The sequence below is a fragment of the Cyphomyrmex costatus genome, unplaced genomic scaffold, assembly GCF_001594065.2.
Source record: "Cyphomyrmex costatus isolate MS0001 unplaced genomic scaffold, Ccosl1.0 scaffold23, whole genome shotgun sequence".
Classification (NCBI taxonomy): domain Eukaryota; kingdom Metazoa; phylum Arthropoda; class Insecta; order Hymenoptera; family Formicidae; genus Cyphomyrmex; species Cyphomyrmex costatus.
Window position 1 is genome coordinate 254506 of NW_017276368.1, and position 20498 is coordinate 275003.

At 34.3% G+C, this 20498-nt stretch overlaps 1 protein-coding gene across 1 annotated transcript in view; it reads right to left on the reverse strand.

Moving 5' to 3' along the window:
* Window positions 1–6449: 6449 nt before the first annotated feature.
* svp (COUP transcription factor 2) overlaps window positions 6450–20498 on the reverse strand; it is a 122017-nt gene continuing 107968 nt past the window's right edge. The window contains exon 4 of the mRNA XM_018539983.1: window positions 6450–7241. Within this exon, the coding sequence (XP_018395485.1) occupies window positions 6967–7241 (275 nt within the window). The 3' untranslated portion in view covers window positions 6450–6966. The remainder of the gene's footprint in view (window positions 7242–20498) is intronic.

Sequence of the window (20498 nt, forward strand, 5' to 3'; positions counted from 1 at the left end):
AATATTATATATTTTTATAATAATTGATTAAAATGTCTTATTATTTATCCGTGATGATTTATTATGTTTATATACATTCTATATAATCATTAATACTTACGTTTCATCTAATCAATATATTCTTCACGGAATAACTCCTCGTATATATTTTGAGATGAATAAATATTATTTTTTAAACTTATCGCAAATTTACAGAAAAAGAGATTATTTTACGGAAATCTTAACATATTATAAATCATATGAGAAAAAAATTATAAAAGAAAAGAGTTATAAATTTTAAAATAAAATAATTTAAATATATGTATGTAAAAATATAATCTTTATATAAATATATAAAAATAAGGCTTAAAATAAACCAAAGAATTAATTTTACTAAAAAATGTAATGTGTTAACTTTACTATTAACTATGCTTTACGCATTAATTAATAATTATTAATGTGCGCGATCTGGTTTTATAGTAGCATGCATGGAAAAAATTGTAGATTTAAAGTTTGTAATTTTCTCATTAAAAAAATACTGTGCAAAGGGTTAAAATAATTAATACACTGGTTGTATACTTTGTAACGTGATATTTTCTTATTATAACATCTGCAAAAAAGACCAGTCGCGTTACATCTACAACTCCATACATATCGCCGTTATGCGTCTCGAAACTGGTTACATCATCATCAATAATGCTTTTATTATTCATCGTAGCAATGTTCTACGCGACGCTACGATACAATATATATATTCATTTTATATATATATATATTTATTTATATATATATATGTATATATGTATATGGTTCATATTACCACTTACAATGTTTAAAATTATACATTATACGTGATAATAAGGAAGAATACATTTGAAGTTCAGCATTTATGTACACAATTTTATACAAAAGTTTTCACGACTTTATACATAACTATGTATAAGAACGTCACTCTCTCGCGCCCTGACGTACCTACACACGCGTTCGTTTATCGGTATAATACATTTTTGAATTTCGTGAGCAACCGTATCATCATGCGAGCACCTCGAGAGGGATCCAGGTGAGATAAGAACACCATGAGAATATATTGACAGAAACAGGTTTCACCTTCATGTTTCAATTCTTAGATAGAATAATGAAAATCATTAAAAAACCCAAAGTGCTTTTACTAATTTTTTAAATAAACATTAAAATTTACACGAAATATATTAAGCTTATCTCTACAAAAAAACACTATATTACAATAGAATATAAAACAATACAAATAATAAACTATAGATTAAAATGAAAATTTCGTCGTTTTTTAAATAATTTTAATAATTACTTTGAAATCAACAAAAAATATAAAATTTTGTATTTTAGATAAAGAAGTATCAACTACTTTTAATAAAATAGTTATATTATTAAATGTTTCTATAAATTTTTTCTTTTTATGTTTCTGAAATATGAGAGAAATCATTTATAATGTTATTTCGTCCAACAGCTGAGTTATCTGATCATCATTGATTTCTTCTATACTCTGGTAATCACTATCACTTTCTAAAATTGTTAAATAAAACGATGATGAAAAAGGCGAGTGAACAGAAATTGTAACACTCGTAAGCATTTAAGTACATTCAATGTATGGTAGTGATCGTCCATAAGCATTTCCAAAAGTCAATGTTTCCTTACTTCGCGTATAACAAACCCTTTATTTTTAAGATAGTTCATAAATGTAATTTGATCAAAATTTTTTCGAACTTTTTTAATTAAAGAAAAAAGACAGAACTATATTGAATTACGTATAACCAACAAAGTTTGATGAAATTTGAGAAAAAAATGAACAATATACTCGCGACATGTATTTATTTTGCGAAAGTTTTCGAAAACTGCGCACTTTTTATGAAATTTGGAACTCAAATTCGCAAGCAATTCAGTATCATCAATTGGATCCCGTTCGAGGAAACTATATCGCAGAATTGTTTCCTTCAAGGAACGATCGCTGCTTAAATATATTAGAAATATCCCATATACCCCTAAAAAAGTGCTCCACTAAGTAACTAGCTCGACATTGCCACATTTACTATAACGTAGTATTCTCCTCTTAATATCATTAAACAACTCTATACAACGCGCCGAGTCCGTTGTGCTATTGTTGTGTATACAATATATTGTACAATTATTTATAAGATAGAAAAAGCACCGTTTCAAAAAATCGGGTTTCAATTTTGACATACGTATTATCACATTATTTTGCGATCTCGTTCTCTCTCTCTCTCTCTCTCTCTCTCTCTCATACAGTATTCGTGCTCACTTTCTCTTTCGCTCTTAATTTTTTCATACACATAAAATACATACGCAAGCATACACAATGAAATAAACATGTACACACACACATACATTTCGCAACGCAGTCCTTATTTCACGCATATTTAATTCACAATTACTCTATCCGTCGAAGACGCAGCAACGAGCAATATCGAATATTCTTCATATTTCGATCAAAAATATAATTCGATATATCTCGTATCTTAATATATTGACCCGTTACATCCCAAATTGAGATGTTCCTCAACTGAAACATTTGGAATCCCTCTGTTTTCTATTTATTCTTAATCTTACTGATAGGATAATAAGAATCATAAAATATCTTTAAAGAATAAAGTGTTCGATATTTTATATTAATTTTGCTTTAAAATATTAAAAATTCGCAAACTGTAATGAATTTATATATATTAAATTCTATTACGACTTATTATAATAAATTTACTCATCAAAATATAAAAAGAGTGTCAGAAATTTTATCAATATAAAATATAAATAATAAAATATATAATTTAATTAATAAAATAAATAATAAAGAAATCAATGAAAACAGTGTATTTGTAATTTTTTATACTTTACATTAAGTTTTTATCGCAGTTGTTATTCGTAAACATCGTTACATTTCCATTGTATACTTCCAATATACATTTGCTTTCAATATGTATTATGATAGGTACATGTTGGGATGTAACGAATCGTAAATTGTTGCTTTTTTATATAATTAAACAATCATCAAGATTATTCCGTCGAGATTTCTAATCATACTAACAATCAGATACCGTATTCATAACATAAAGTGTTATTGCAAAAAATAACAATAAAATTTGGCGCATTTTGTTCACAATCGAATTGACCTTTTACAAATTTTCTTTATTTAAGCTTCTCACAAAAGAATCTCACAAACTAAGAAATCCTAATTTTGATAAAACTTTGCATATTTAATTTACAATAAATATGTACCTTACAAATTTTTAATAATACCAAAACGGTTTTATGAAGAAATCTTCTTCTTTACACAAAGCAAATTTTTCTTTTCTTTGTTTATTATATCTTCAAAACTATTTGAGATACAAAATATGATTCATATAAATTTTATGATAAAAGTATTTCTATTTAACTATATAATAAAGAAAAAATATTTTTAAAAATATTCATTTTAAAAACTTATTCTTCGTTTCTTATATTGAAGAATAACTATTGTATTTATTATAAAATATTATACATTTTTAATATTGAATATTGTTTATATATTTTTACTTTAAATATAATTCTTTATACAAATATTTAATTATTATAATTTTTACGAACAAACTGCAACAAACGAATCTTTTCATTTTTTGTATCTCAAATAATTTTCGAAGATGTATTGCTTTGTGTATAAAAGATGATTTTATCTCTTCTTTTTCATACTAGAAAATTTCTAAATCCATTTAATTTTTATCTACATATATTCAAAATTTCAATGAAATTCGAATTTCCGGGTTCGCAAGATTCCTTTGTCAGTACAACAAGATAACGCGACTTACCTTACCGCAGCGTGATTCTTCCGGACATCTCGTCTCGGAATCATCATCTCGAGTCAGCTGTGTCCCGAGTATTCTATCAATCGATCAGTCGACCGATCCCGTGATTGTCGCGGAATTAGTCGTGACGCGATGATGTGACGCGCAATGGCACTGGCATACAAAGAAGACGTTCCATCGTACTCCCGAGTGATCTCGTCACGTACATTCTTAAGTAACCCAAGGTAAAAATATCGTATTTACAAGCTACATAATATTGGCTGTATATATGATATCGCGCGGTATTGTCATCCAAGTTGAACGTCACGTGTGGAGTTTCGCCGTCGCTCGCTGCTTTTCTTCCTCGAGGCTTTTCTCGAGGACGATCGTCGTCGCGTCAAATAAAATATCGAAATCGCCGCTGTAATTTCAGTACGACAGTACAGGTAAACGCGATCGTGTTAAACGCTATTCTCAAAAACGCCGTTGTTACAAATACCACCGTGCGAACGCGAAGAAGACTAATTTATCTCACGCAAGCTCATAAATTTCCTTCGTGATTTCACGCCGTAAAACGCAAGCGCTTTGTGCACTTTACATTCTACTTACAACAAACAATTTCTTTTTATATTAGTAAAGTCGACTCGCATTAAATTATCAGGTGTTCCGATGATGCCCGATTCTCTTAGTTTCTATCTAACAAAGGATCGATCGGAACTAATCTCACTGATTTTAATGAACTTTGGATATGTTGTAGAGCATAAAATAATATTAGATCTATATTTTTCTAGCGATCTTAAAGTATCTTAAAGTTTAGGTGTTTTCAGAGGAGTGTTTCACCTTTTAAACCTTGACATATGTCGTTAAAAAAATATGGATCTAATATTTCGTGATGATATCATTAAAATAGGTGAGGAACAGTCCTGACCGTTTCCTTGTATGTACTACACATAAAAATTTGTACAATATTTATTTTTAAATAGACCAATTTTTCGATAACGTGTACATAGTCTTTACAAAGATAATTCAATTTAAAAAATACAACCGAATATATGTAAAGCAGATTTGAGAGACGAGACGTTCGAGTAAAAAAAGTATACTAAACGACTGAATATGATAACAAAGATAATTAAATAAAAATTGCAAACGAACGAGAAATGGAAAAGAAGAACACAATACAGAATTATTTGAATTTGTTCAAATTATCTTTAAATTTATCCTATCGTTCAAAAGTATTTACCACTCTATTTTTCTTCATTAAATAAAAAAGAGTACATTTTAATCTTCTTTATTAATCTTTTATGCTAGATTTAACAATAAATTCTTCTTGATGTAATAATAATGTTTAATGGTTCAAAATTATACATTCTATATGTTTACTATATTCTCTTTATACATATATAAAGAGAAAATATAGTAGAATTTATTAATTAGAATGTAATTTAGGCATATAAAAAAGATACATACAAAAATCAGAATAGAGGAAAATACTTTTAAATGATAGTGCAACAATTAGGGCATTTTATATAAAAAAAGGAATCTTTCAGCAATTTATTAATAATGATTTTTCATAAATACATATAAAGCTCAAATATATTATTATATTCCAATTTTTATGTAAATTATTGTAATAATTAAGATTACGTAAAGATTTGATAATTTTTAAAAAAGTACTTTTCGTAAACATTTTACATTTTACACTATTTCGAAGAAAATATTTTATTACGAGACACAGGGTAAAGTCATTTCTAATGTTTTAAAGTTTTAACGTTGAAAAATCGAATCACGATACCCGATCGTAATAGCTTCGTGAAAATAACCGAGATAAAGTCGTAACTTACCATCAATAATCCTCGAGGATCACAGACGACTTCGACGAAAGCGACGTCGTGGGATTTAGATTTGCGATGTGCGTGTAGGCGCGAGCGTCGTCCGACCGAAAGGGATATTTCCAAAAGAATGTTTCACGGGCTATGAACTTGGAGAACGTAAGCCTCGTAAGAGGAGGCGTCAAGACGAATGACTAAGGCCCATGGCATGACTCGACTAATAGCGAGTACTCGACGCGAAGATTGATTCGAGATAGCGATGGGAGATCTACCAGCTCTCTCTCCCCCTCATCGTTGATTATAAATGCTAATTTATGACTTCTTCACGCCACGCTCGTCTTCCCCTTCCTTCCACCCTCTCCCTTATTTCATTCTTTGCCGTATAACAAAACGCTTATCTATCTATCTATTCCCCCTCCCCCAAAACCTCTATATCTCTTTCAATCTCTCTCTCTCTCTCTCTCTCTCTCTCTCTCTCTCTCTCTCTCTCTCTTATTTTTGTTCATTCGTTCACTCTCACACTTTTACTCATGCACACATGCATAGAACAACTGACAAGCTCCTTACACGCATAACCCCTCCCTCTCTTTCACTTGACCACTTTAGTGAGTACCAAGTTTTAACGCCCAGTGGATGTTCTTGGACGCTGTCGGGCCGCTTGGCGCCTCCGCGATTTTCTGAATGAGCAACATCTTTATTACATATTTTTCTTTTCTTTCTCTTAATTTCTCTCTCTTTTGCTTGTTCCTGTATATCACTGAAAATTTTTCTCTTCCGACGAAACGACCTTTCCTCATCGCAAACCCACCTTTCTTGTCACTTTACGCGCATTATCTTATCACCTTCGGGCGAACTTCGTTAATGATCTTGCTTAAGTCTCGCTATCTGACCCTTTTCTTCTTTTTTGCTTTCTCTTTTTGATATCGAGTTGCGTCTGCTCACAGGATACAAAAGTTTTCTGATTGAGATATTTTGATTCATCGTTAGAGAGTACAGGTCTAGTAAAACGCGAGTACAAGTATCGATGATAAAGAACATTGTCGCGTCACGGCGCTAAGAGCAACGCGAATACGTAAAAGTGGGTTAATGACGACGTTGACAAGAATGACGCGTTAATCTTCGACCTCGAGGTCTCGTGACAAACAGAGCCGACATCGCGTCCTACCGTTCGCCGTATCTTCGCCCTTCGTATCGAGCATATTCGAGATTCGCGGCGTCGCCCACCCTTGCTGCGCGCGATTCTTTAATTCCTACTCGTACGCAAGTCGGGTTCGCGGGTTATTATCGGACGCCGCGACCCCGTTATTCGAGGTATAATATTATGCGGAAGCTAGCTGCCGCCAGACAGAGTGTCACATCGTGGATATGTAGGGCCAGTTGAAGCTGTTGCCGCTCAGCAGCATGTCCCTGATGAGCGTCTCAATCGGCGTCTTGCCTACCAGCCGCACGAAGAAGAGCTGCTCGATCACCTGCGACGAGACCGTGCGTAACGACGGTAGTCGTAGCAGTAGCTTGCCAAACCTTGTCGGCTGATTCGGGTACTGGGTCCGACAGTACTCCTCCAGGGCGCACTGCGATTTCTCTTGAAGAGATTCGATGTGCGCCACGTCCGAGAGTCCGCAAGCGTCTGCAACAGAAAGAGAAAAAGATGTTTAGACACGTACAAAAAAGATTATTCGTGAAAGCTTTTGATAATTTTTAATTTAATATAAGCATAAGCATGCCGTATATTATATACATATTTAATAGGAAATTATATATTAAAACTTTTTTCCTGTATATGTTTTTCTTTTTATACTTCTGCTTACAAGTTATATTACTTACAAGTAAATTTGGAAGCATTATAATTAGGTAGCTAATACAAAGTAAACATTAATCTTTTACGCAAAGTATCGATATTCACGAAGTACCGATCGCAAGCGACCAAGTCAAATTGAAAATATCATGCTGTATTATGAAATTTATATAAGATTTAGCCTTAATTGATATCTATTTTAAATACAAATAACAAAGAATCATAAACTGTTCTACATGTTTTAAAGTTATTGAAATTTCACTATGCTTTTTAGTAAAATAAATCAAATATATTTTATTTGTGAAAAAATATTAATAAGATTAGAGAGAATGATATAAAATTTTTTGAAATATCGCGCGTATTGTATCACGATTATTATGAATTTTAGGATAAATTCCAAAAGAAAGTGTTCTCTGTGATACAAATACTATTTTATATGACTAATCAAAATATTCTATAAATATATGTCGTAAGAAGTTTGTTTCCTCGCGCCTTGACCCTAATCTCTTGTTCGTGTTCGAATAAAATGGCAATCGACGGTAGAAAATCTTAGTTTTTCCGCTCCGAACGTTCTCCTCGTCAGCCGAAGCGTATCTTTCGATACGCGCGGAAGGCGATAACTGTTGCCGTTTAATCTACGAACATAAAGGAAGCACCTACGCTTTATTATCGAGTTAATTATCGTTGTAGCTCATTACCTGAGGCATGATTAGCGAGTCGAAGAGAACTCGTTTCTCGGATAAACCAGTGATCGCTACTAGAAGGCGAGAGAAAAGATAAAAGAAGAAATTATTTATACGCAGCCTAGTAACGATCAGCAAACAATAGACTTAAAGGAGCTTAAAAATCAAGCTTACCAAAATATTTTTAAAACAACAACCCGAAAATAAATCTTTAATTCTCTACATTTAAATAATGTGTGCGTTCTAAGATTGGTCGTTTAATTTTACAAAGTTTTGCAAGTCAATTCTTTGAATATTATTTAACGCGCAAATGACTGTTCAGTTTAAAAGAATTTAATTCAATGCAAACTAACAAACTCTTCGCTTAGTAGATTACAATTACTTTTAATTAATTTATTATTCTTAATAAATTTATTATGCAAATAAGAAAAAACAATTTAAACCATTGTTGTCAAGCCCGGACGGTGCTACAGGTGATTCGTCATTCAAAAGCAAGGGTTAAAGTCCTCGTCGAGTTGCAATGAAGACTGCAATCCCCGGCAGACGAGAGTGAGATTCACGTTGGAATGCACGTGCCAACCGGAGACACCGCCGGTGCAAATGTCAGACTAATCACATGGGCCATCTGCTCACTTCGGCTTACTCGTGAAACCACACTATTGTTTCCCGGAAAATGCAGTCTTTTGTTCATACAGGAAAAGAGAGAAATGGTACGTGTGGTTTGCCCGAGTATATCGGATGTCACAAAAATAGCAGAATTACCTTCATCTCAAATAGAAATGTATTCATTTCTATTCAAATAAAATCAATTAAATTTATTTGCGTACACATAGACATAGATATTTTTTATTTGCATAAGAATTTAACAGAAAATTAATTTTATAGCTATAGATATATGACATCTGAGTAAATATTTTACTATACTAAATACATCATACCTATAAACTTTATATCAAGTATTAATATTTTAAATCTTTCTTTTCTTTCTCTCATCTTTCGTAAATTTTTATACGTTCCCTATTTCTCACAAAAAAACTTTATACTATCAGTATATAACACATATGCATAGAATTTTCTTTCTCATAGTATTTTAATATTTTTTTGTACTTTTAAATATCTAAAACATGTATGCTAAGGCAAGTTTCATTATCACATTTTTCACGAAATGATCGAGGGTTTCGTATAGCAGTGGACCGGGATGAATCGTTCTATCAAGAAGCGAGAATGTGAGAAATCGGGGTTACTATCCACGCTCATAGACCGACATAAATCACGATCGACAATCGAAAAGCAAACGTGCGTGCCGAGGGTCGGTGATTCTTTTTGCGAAACTCTCGAACGGAACGGACTTCGTCGTTCCTCATTACGCGCAATTCCCGCACACGGCGCGTGCATAAACGCGCTGCAGACGGCCAGTTTTCTTTGTGATAGAGCCCACGTGCGCATAATGGGCCATTACGCGTACGCAGGGAAATAACGCGATTTGCATTTCCGAACGACGTTCTCTACGTGGCAACTACGTGGAAATCGCGCGCGCGGGCACAAACGAAATTGTCCGCGACCGAAATCGCAAACTTATTGGAGCAGATACGCGCAGCAAACGATTAGATACTTCAGTCAATGTCTAGTAAACTTCCACTTAAATACTTATTTCTGCGTTATAATTACGTGTAATGGAATTAATTTTTTTAGAAAGAAAAATAACTATATTTTCTATTATTATGTAATTACAGATCGCGATCACCACTTGTGTGTCGGGGAAAATTAACTGCTAATAAATCACAAGCTATCATTACTTCATTAATGACGTTGTTAAATAAACTGAATTAGTATAAATGGATCATTTATCTTAAAAAATTGTAGCAATGTTCAATGCACATTTTTCAATCGTATTTCTTGCATTTACAATGAAAAATAAAAATTAAATATACTATTTATTTAAATTGGTATAACTCGTATTTATTATTACAAAATATTCAAGTAGTTTGATCATAAATAACGATTTGTTCAATAAATATGCTCATATCATAACGTATTTATGTTTAAATGTAGTCGTCTATTTTAGTTTATACTGCGACATACTTGTTTGCATATCATTGCCGAACGCTCGAGGGAACCCAAGATCTCTTACGAGATCTTAATAGACCATTGCAGTCTGTTTCTCAAGAAACGTGAATCGTGCCGTAAATACTATAAGAATTGTGCAAATATACGTGAAACTTAATTTCGCTATATTATTCTTGTTAACAGTTCTCGTCGATGAATTGCTTTTTTCTTTTCGTTTTGCATCTACGTTGCGTCGAGGACATGCATCGATAATCGACGTTTAATTTCTAACGCATAAACACTTTATCAAGGCACGGAGAATCATTAAATGCAGCTTCGGACGATCGGTATAAACCGCATAATTATAATCGTTTTTACCAGAGGGCTGCTCCGTATAAAGACTCGAGAAATAATCCTCATGCAACATACCCTTTTTTTGCAAACGTTCGGATAAAGAAACGGATTGATCATCTGACTGTATTATCGCCGGACAATTATCATAATGTAGGTCTGAATTGCATCAGGTCTGATTAACTTTGATGAAATATTGTGCGCAACTCAATGTTTCCTCTACAAAATTATTCAGACAGTTACATTTTTTTATAAAACATAAATTAATTATCGTGCAAGATACAATTAAAATATATAATGAAAGAATTGCTGGGTATAAGAAGTGTATAAAAGAATTAAATGATTGTATATTTTCAAATTATAAACTGTTATAATTTAGATAACATATCTCTAGTTGAATTTCTGTAAATCTATAATGAATATCATTAAACAACAAAATTATTCAAAATTTTATTTCTACTTTGTTAACAATAATAATTGTGGAGGACACGACGTGATTAGAAACATCAGTTAATGAATTACAAAATCTGAAAATTATATGTGATAATTGTCTAATAAATTTCCTAGCTCCCAACATCTTTCTGCTTGAAAGCTAACCGTTAAAATAATCAGAGTTCTCTGCCTCTCTGTTTTTTATGTCGCAATGATGCTGATCAACGAAATCCGAGTGCGATTCGCCGCGTACCCGTATCAGCCTCGATCGACGAGGTCTCAATTAAAGAGACCGCGAGGAATCCGCCAACGCGCGGCCAATAAACAAACTGTCGGATTGGCTCTGTGCGATGTCGTCAGCGCCAATTCACCGCATCAGTTCGAATAATGCCGTTGAGTGGCGTCTCTGGTTTCCTCCTCGCGTCGTCTTTCGTCTCGTTTTCTCTCTCTCTCTCTCTCTCTCTCTCTCTTTCTCATTGCACGCGTTAACCGCTAAATGCTGTGGCGCCTCGTTGACCGAGCACCACCATAAATTGACCAATCTTTAGTAGTGGGATCCCTGAGTCCCATTGCCATCTTCCACGCTACTGCTGGGGTATATCCCCTCGGGACCCCCCGCACACTGGATTCGATTGCCTGAAATTCGACCTACGATTTATCAATATTACACGAGTTGCGTAGCTATATTAAATCAATTATTGGTCACTTTGCAATGTTTTAGCATTAGTAAGCTGAATTGGCGGTTGAGAGGTTTTGAATGCAAGATCTCTCTCGCTCGAAATGGAGTATCTGTATGACGCAGAAGAGGCTGAAAGAATTTGATATTCTTGTAATATCTAGAAAGTTATATACACACACTCTTCATAATTTGATAGCTGACTCTATAATATTTAGATTTTTTTAGAAATACAGATGAAGCTGAGGAAATTTGATACTCCTTTAATACTTGAAAAGTATATAGTTCACCACGATTTGATAACTGACTTTATAATATATATCTCTCTCGTATGACTTTCCATAACAATGATTGTAGGAGTTCCAAATATGTCTTAGATATCTTTAGATTATGGAGTATTGTAAATTGTGATTGTACCACTCTCTGGGTATATCTGATATACAATAATTGCGAAAAATTTGCAAGATTATCAAACGTACGATACGAGATTAGGAGTTGCTGATGCTCTTTGATAGTCAAATGCTAGAAATAAATCTTTTGTGAAATGGCACTGAAAAAAAGAGTTCGGTCGCATTAATCGGGGAATTCTGGTTAAAATAGACAAATCAGAATTTTTTGGTTTGTTCACTTTCAACTTGAGATTTTTCTCAAAGCGAGATTGATAAGATCCCGGATCAATTCAATAAATTTTTCTCTTTCTTGTTTCTCAAGTGTATTCTTTATCATGTTCTATTACGTAATTATTGTTGTCGTTTCCTCGAAACTAACATTGACCGCTCGAGTTCCGTCGTTTTCCAGTGCGTACCGGCTAGATCCAGTGCCATTCTTTGTCTTATTAGTCTCAATTTCGTCGGGAGATACTCGATGTCGCCAACCGCCTTATAATTCTAACATCTGTACTATAATTACGACGCGTGTTGCGTAATTTTTACGGATCGTTTCATAAAGTTTTTATAAGCTAGAAACCATTTATGTTGATACATTTATTAAATTGATAATATTTTGAAGAAAAGCTCTTATCTTGTTTTGTAAAATTATTCAAAATATAACATTACACCATACTTTTATATTTACTAAAAAATTTTTGGACCTATAAAATTTGATAACACGCATAGAAATAAGCAAATTAAAACGAATAAATTGCTATACTCAACGCGAAATTTCAACATAGAACGTCTGCAATTCTAAAATTAATCTTCAGACTTTCATTACTTTAGTATTTTTTTGTAATTTTAATATTTTAACATCTTAAATATATTATACTTTTATCTGATACCTATTTGATATATCTACTACTCAGATTGTCTACATTGTTTTTAAAGTCCGACATAAATAAAGAAAAAGTACCTGTTTAAGAAGACGTTTATATCTAATCTAAGATCTACTATTGTAAACGTAGTTTTCAAGTAGTTTCGTAAGAATGAGCGATATTGCCTCGATATTACAGAAACGCAAGCGATTACTAGTCGCGCGTCCATCCCGACGGGATAATCCCGCGGATGCGTATACATATATATCTCGTTGTAATCCGACCTAGCGGGAGCAGGTTATCGAAGGAATAAGGGGAGGAAGATACGTAAGACCGCGAGAAATCGCTCGTTCAGCAAAAGCCATCGCGTCGACAAGACGCGACGCGTTTCTTGCTAGCATATACATATCGATATGCGCTTGCAGGATAGTGGAATCTCTTCTCCGGGGCATATCAACCCTCTATCTCTTCTCTCGCGCGTAAGTCGCGTTTGTAGAATCACGGATTTTCTCCCTTTTCTTTTCTTTTTCTCATCTCTCTTTCTCACTCTCTATATGCGCGTACAAATAAGGCGTCCGGAGACAAATGACGCGGGAGAGGGATCAACGCAGCTCGACACAAAGCATCCCCTGAGCACCCTCCCCGAAGTCGGAGGTGACGTCACTGACAATGGAAGGTCGAGCTGTGATTAAAGATCGAGGGACTCCGTAAAAACTCCTTCAAAAGTACCGGTAGCGGGGACGTGCGAGGTGACGCCGGGAGGTGAGGCCCGCGAGGGAGAAGTCGAGTCGCGAAGGGGACAGGGGGGACTACCGGCGTGAAATATTGCCTCCGCGGCACCCGACAGCTATATGACATTTCCGAAGGGCATGGAAAAATCTCCCCGCGAAGTCGCTCAGCGTCTCTCGCTTGCACACTCGCGATCACATTTTGCCTTTTTCTACAAAGTGTCCAGCTCTTCCTTTTTGCGGAAGAATCTACGGAATCCATGACGTTGTGATCTTAATGCCGTTCTGCACGTCTATGTGTAGCTAACAAATCAACTAAATAATAAATATAAATAGATTGACTAATTTTCTATTAAAATAGACTTTTCATCTTTTTAACGCTTTCAAAAAAAAATTTTTTTTAATGCCTAAACAAATTAATACTTTTAATTTTAATTTATTATTTTAAAGTCTGTTAGCAACATTTTTCCGTGAACATATATTAATATACGTACAATTCCAAAGTCCATTAAATTTCAAATTTCGTAATTTGGTCTGATGAGAAGATATTATTGACAGTTGATGCAGTGAACGTTGGATACATTCTACACATCGGTCGACTACTCTTTTATTCCTGACTGCGCTGTGTAATACGACTCTTTCTTTTTCCTCGTCACAATTTTTTTTCTTTTACTAACCAAAGACTTTTTATTTTTAGCCTCAATGACTACAGATGAAGAGACGATTCTGGATTCGAAATGTAGCCCACATCCGTTAGTAGAGGCAAAAGTTTTTAAAGCATACACCCGTAACTTTCAGAAGAGAAATCAAGGATAACGTCAATCTTCCTTCTCGACACGTGCAGTAAACTGTATAATTATTATATTCCATAAGTAGATCGAAATACCTTTAATAAACACTATTTATAAATCTAGATCCCTTATCTCATACTCACAGAAAATTATAAATGTCAAGTTTCAAGCAATATGAATATATGTATTAAATGAAAAATATAGTGGTAATGTCAATTTTATTAGAATATACGTAGTAATATATCTACATTAGATTAATATATTGGAAATATCGTGTAATAAACTTTTTAACTAATCCTTGAAGCTATAAAATTATAATAACAGCATATAAAAGTTGGAATAATAAAAGTAAGAAGATGTAACGTAAAAAAAAAGTACACACACGTGTAATTATAAAGCCGGATATCATTAACAAACATTAAGTTCTCTTCTAGACAGTGCTTCGCTATATTTCTTCTTATTTGTATAACAGTTTCTTCGCATATCATCGCTTAGCTTCGCGCGAGAACGATCCTGATAGATAACGGAGGAATTCGCCGACGAGACGCGCCGTGATAACAAGTCGCGGAAGGGGGAGGGGAAGCGAAGTCGAGAGAGGAAGTTCATTACGCGCGTACTCGATAACTTCGCCGTGATCACGACTGGCAGGGAATACGGGCGTTGCGCACGTGACGTAACGTATAATTTACCGCGCTTAATTCCGCGCGTCTTGTAACAGGTGACTTACATTAATGGCTTCTATCTCGCGGCCGCGGCGCAGAAGAAAAGCCGGCCGCTTTATCGCACTGCGAGAGTCACGGAATCGCGCGCGAGGATCTTTTCTCTTCTCCCGTCCGGTGAAGAGAATGCTTAGCGAATAGTCCTACGATCCCCGCGCAAATTGCGAGCATAAATCCTTTACGCGCGATCCAACGTACGGATGATTAACAGCCGTCGCGAAATCAGCGCGAAGGCGAGTTCCGCTATGAGATATGGATGTTAAAAACGGCCGCAGATTAGAAATCGCTTGAGAAAAAAGTCACGGCACACTGCACCAAGCTAGACGCAGGTGGTTGATGGAAAGATAAGAATCTAGACATTGGTCACAGATAAAAATTGGAAAGTTATGTTACTTCGAAATTATCTTTTTAGCCTGAAATAGATTAACCTAAAATAACACTCTTTTATAATATATGAGTTTTATAATATATGAAAAATATTATATGACATGTGTATCATATACTATATATAGGTAGAATATACTATTCTAATACTATTTTTTGCTAAATATTATTTATATTTAAATTTAAATAATATGCATTTGATGCAACAAACGTTTTAGTAAAAAATAATAATAAGGATTAAATATCAGAAAAAACAGCAGAAAAAACATACTAACTAAATCTTAATAACTTAATAATTTGTTTGAATAGTATTAACTGAGCATTTTTTTTTACTAAACGTAAACATTTTTCTAACATTTTTCTAAGTAAATATTGAAATAATATTTTATCGAAATGTATTATGTTTAGTAAATTCTTTTTCTTAGTGTGATTACTTTTTAACGTGTTAGCCAAAGTTTGTACATCATAAAATTATTTACATATTATACATTAGCAACGACGTTCATTTCTCAAGTACCAGACAAGTATCGACAGCCGGAACTCTTCAGCGCTTTCAACCTCGCGTCATGGAGCGGTCCTCTGCGTTTTCTCGGATGCGCTCATGACGGGTCGAGATAAGACTCAACGAAGAAAAGCGCCCGGGGGAAAGACGAAGAGACGATAATTATACGGTCGACTAATCGAGCGAAGCTCCGCGGACGGGTGCTAACAGGCGCGTTAATAAGCTGGCCTAAAAGGAGCGCACTGGAACTCTGCTAACGGCAAACACGAGACTCCAATATGCTTGTTGATTCCCAAGATTCACAAGTTAGCCGATTGTATTACAATTGTATGCAATAAACATGCGCTCATCTGCAGGTACGTGCCTAAACAGAGTACAATACGTGCACAGCATGCAGGCAGCCAAAGTCGAAATTCGATTATACCTAAAAAACTACCCAAGGAACATATCAAGTCAAGAGAAAGTCGAAATAACTTTATCTTGACGATATACAAAAAGAGTCAAATAATGATTTTTAATTACAAAATTTAACTATTTATATTAAAAATCAAAATAAAATCATTTTGACTTTTTGTTGATTTTTGCGTATTTCTTAAAGGATACATATAAGACGAAATCGCAGTTTCCTAAACATTGGTAGTTTAATTATATTAATTTAATTTTATTAATTTAATTAAATTTTAATTTAAGTTTCATTAAAATTAATAAAAGATTAAAATTAATCAATATTATTAATAGAAATGAACAATAGAGAAAAATAATTTTGATAGAGAATAGATATGGATTAGTGATTAATTACTCTTTATCTTTTTTTAAGAATTAAAACTAGAAAAAATGAAGCATATTCATATCTAGCACGTTTCCTTACTTCTTTCTTTTTTTTTAAGTCATTTCCTACATACAAATAATTATGATATATGTACCTATACTTCTAAGGTTATTTTTGCACGCGGATAACCAATTCTTTTTACACACCTCCGATTATACGAAAATACAATCTTAGCTACATTCTGAATGATAAGGATTTCGCAACCACGAAAATATTATCATTACGTGTTGTTGGACGTATTTTACAATCGGTTCATTTGCATCAAGGATATAAATTTGCACATTACAGAGACATCTCGCATTGAGGTAGCGTTTCGTCCAGTCTTTAATGGGCTAATCGTCTCGCAGCCGACTATCGCAACTTACTCGACGACGCATCGGCGAAATCGCCGTCAGTAAAAGTGGCTTCGCGGCAGTAATAATTACGCTTTTGATGTATATCGCGGCGCCTCGCATTTCCTCATAGAGCTTGCCTCAAGGTAATAGCCGTAGACGGCGGATAGTTTTACGGGATATCGAGGAAAAGCATAAAGGGGCTAGACTTACCAGAGGCGATGAGGGGTAGCTGTCGTAACGGATTCGAAAATGTCATAATTACCCGATGCAAACGGCTAATTAAGTCTCGCCTCTTTCATCGCTTATGATTGTCAGACTCGTGATTATCAGTGATGCTCGAGACGTCTCGTAGTAATATTCAACTAGCTTCCTCTCCGCGATTGTCCACTAACTTCGTGAAGTAGATCCATAGAAGGGTTGCATCTAATGCAATTCTAGTGTACTTAATTGAGATATCGATATTGTATTAAGAAGTTCTAAAAATGCAAATTGAAGGATTCAATGCAACAGTGATTAACTTTAAAGAGAATTTGTCAAGCTTAATTCTCTGTTAAATTCTAAATTTTTACACTCATAGAAAAAATTTTCGGATTCAATGTTATTATTCTTTGATTTATTATAAAACAGGATCAATATAGAGACAATTATATTTATTATTGATAAAGGAATATTTTATTCTTAAGTGAAAAATTTTTTAATATAGACATTTAGAGTAAAATGATGTTTTACACGTTCCAGGATGTCAAATATTATGATATATGATATATGTCAGTATCATGCATTATAATTTCTGAAGATTTACTCTAAACATATAAAATTATATAACTTAAATGTGTTCTCTTGTCTCAAGACAATAAGTCAATCTTATTTAAAAAATATCCAATAATATTAGTATATTGAGGCTGAGTTAACCAAAGTCAAAGGTAAAAGGGCAATGAGTCACGCCAATTATACTCTTGAGTTATAATATTATAATATATTATTTAATCTTATTTAATCTGAGAAAGGATAATAAAAATTACTGATTTGATTTTGTTTTGATTTTACTATACACGGTTATGATAAGATTTAAATAGATACATAAAAAATGCGCGTATATTTTGTCTTGTCATCAGAATATCCTGAGTATAAAAATTTAAAAACATTGCTTTATTGTTCCATTAGATTTTTTAATTTTAAGCTTTGTGTAAAAAGATTCTTCTTTAAATGCCCATACGTGTACGTCAAGATACAAGAACAGATCGTCAAAATGTCGTATACTGCTCATCATCTTTGTGTAATTATGCGTTAGCATGAAAGTGCAGATTCTTGACAACAGTATTGCTAACTGTATTGTGATTAATTATGTATGATAATAAATACCATACATAATTTATCATATAGCCACGTGTCGTACGAAAGCTTACTTCAATAAGTATGTGGAATACGATTGTTTAAAAAAAAAATGTGTAGTAAAAAAACAATAGTAAAATATTATATACACAATTGTCAAATTATTCATTAATATATTATTCTTTATGTTCTGCCAGAAAAAAATTTGATAATTTTCTACCAATTAAAAATTAAAATTTAAAATAACTAAGCAAAGTTCAATTAAAAATTGTTTTTCAAGAACATATATATAACTTCTAGTGTTCAGCTGCATTTCGGAGCATGTGAAAAATGTGTAAAAATTTAATGCAACTATACACACGACTTTCCTAAGAATTTCTATAATTTCAAACCATATATAATCATATGCCATGAACATGAAACCCTAGATCGATGATACTGATGAACGAAAGTGTCATAGCAGCACACTCAGTTCCGCGTATTGCGTACAGTACGCTATATCGGATATCACAATATTGTGAGGAGGCGCCTTCTCGTGTATAATGAGTGTAGCACACACACGGTGGGCCTGGGCGATAATTATCATAACAACACCGCATATTTAGAGACACTTCTCTCTAGTCCCTATCGGAGCTACGCATCGGGACGACAGGCATTTAACCGAAATACACACCCTATAGATGGCCCGTACGTACGTACAAGCGTCCCATTTAGGAGCCACATTGTCATGTTAATGGCCGACAATGTCAATCCTATTACGTTGTTCGGGTAGCGGGCGCCGCGGGCCCTTTTAGGGCCCGCGCGCCGATCCGACGAGCCTCCGAGTGGCTCAGGGTACCCCCCTTTTCCCTCTGCCGAATCATGCAGGCAGGTAGATCCCCCGGCAGGCAGGTGCTACGAAGGTCAACTTTTTTTTCCCATCGACGCTCTTTCTCGCGAAACGCGCCAAGATACGCGCGTCGTCCTGTCTACAACGATTCCGCCCTTCGTCCCTTCCCGGGACGCGAGATCGCGGACCGGTTTCGAGAGCACCCGGGGCTAAATGTCAACAACGGCATAACGGCCTGGTTAGAGGATTACCACCGTCGGACGAAGCCGGAGGAGGGTAGCGCCGCAGACTACAAAAGGTCGTGAACTTTCTACGTGTCATAATCCGTCTGAGAGGATTCGCGGCCGCCGATCTCGCTCTTTCGCGCCCTTCGTGCCCTATACCTTGTTTTCGTTCCTTCGTGCCTCATGTTACTTATTCCCGCGAAGGACAAACCCTTGTCACGTCACTATTTCAAAACGCTGTTCCATTTACTTTTTTACGAGAAGAACGACGTGAGAAGGTTTAATTTTAATGTATAATAGTATCGTTAATTTTAATCATTTCAATAGTCTATAAAACTTGTGTTGTATAAATATTTTATAAAAATTTATTACCCCCTTCCTTGGATTATTTCTTTTATTTTTAAAACTCGGAAATGTAAAAACTGCCTAAAATAAAAGGCAAAATCTATTTATATGCAAAATTAAAAATATTTTTAGAAACAAGACTGAATTGAATACTGAAAAGAAAACGTGCATGTTATTTTAGATTGTTCCAGATTGGGAACTCGCAAATGCAAAAGCACTTTCTACATTGAAGACACTATCCTATTTCATTCTATTCTACGCGGAGAACCTCTGCTTGGTTAAATCCCAAACACGAGGGTCGTCGGCAAACATCGAGATGGGGATTAGCAGAAAGTCGCTTTTCTCGCGTATTTTGTGTAAAGTCGGCCGCAACGGCGACAACGATTAGCGTGACGTCGATTTCAATGCCGGACCGCATTACGTAATTTCCAACCCGAGGTGACAAGAGAGAACAATGGCACTGTACATTTATTTGCACATAGCTACACAATTCTAATTCATGTTGGGATAATGCGTACATTAATCGTACAGATTAAAGCTTAGTATGAAATAATCGCATTCAAAATTAGATTAATGTAACATGAATTTCAATCGATTCTTAATCTTGGTCTAACAAAATTATTTTTAGATCTGT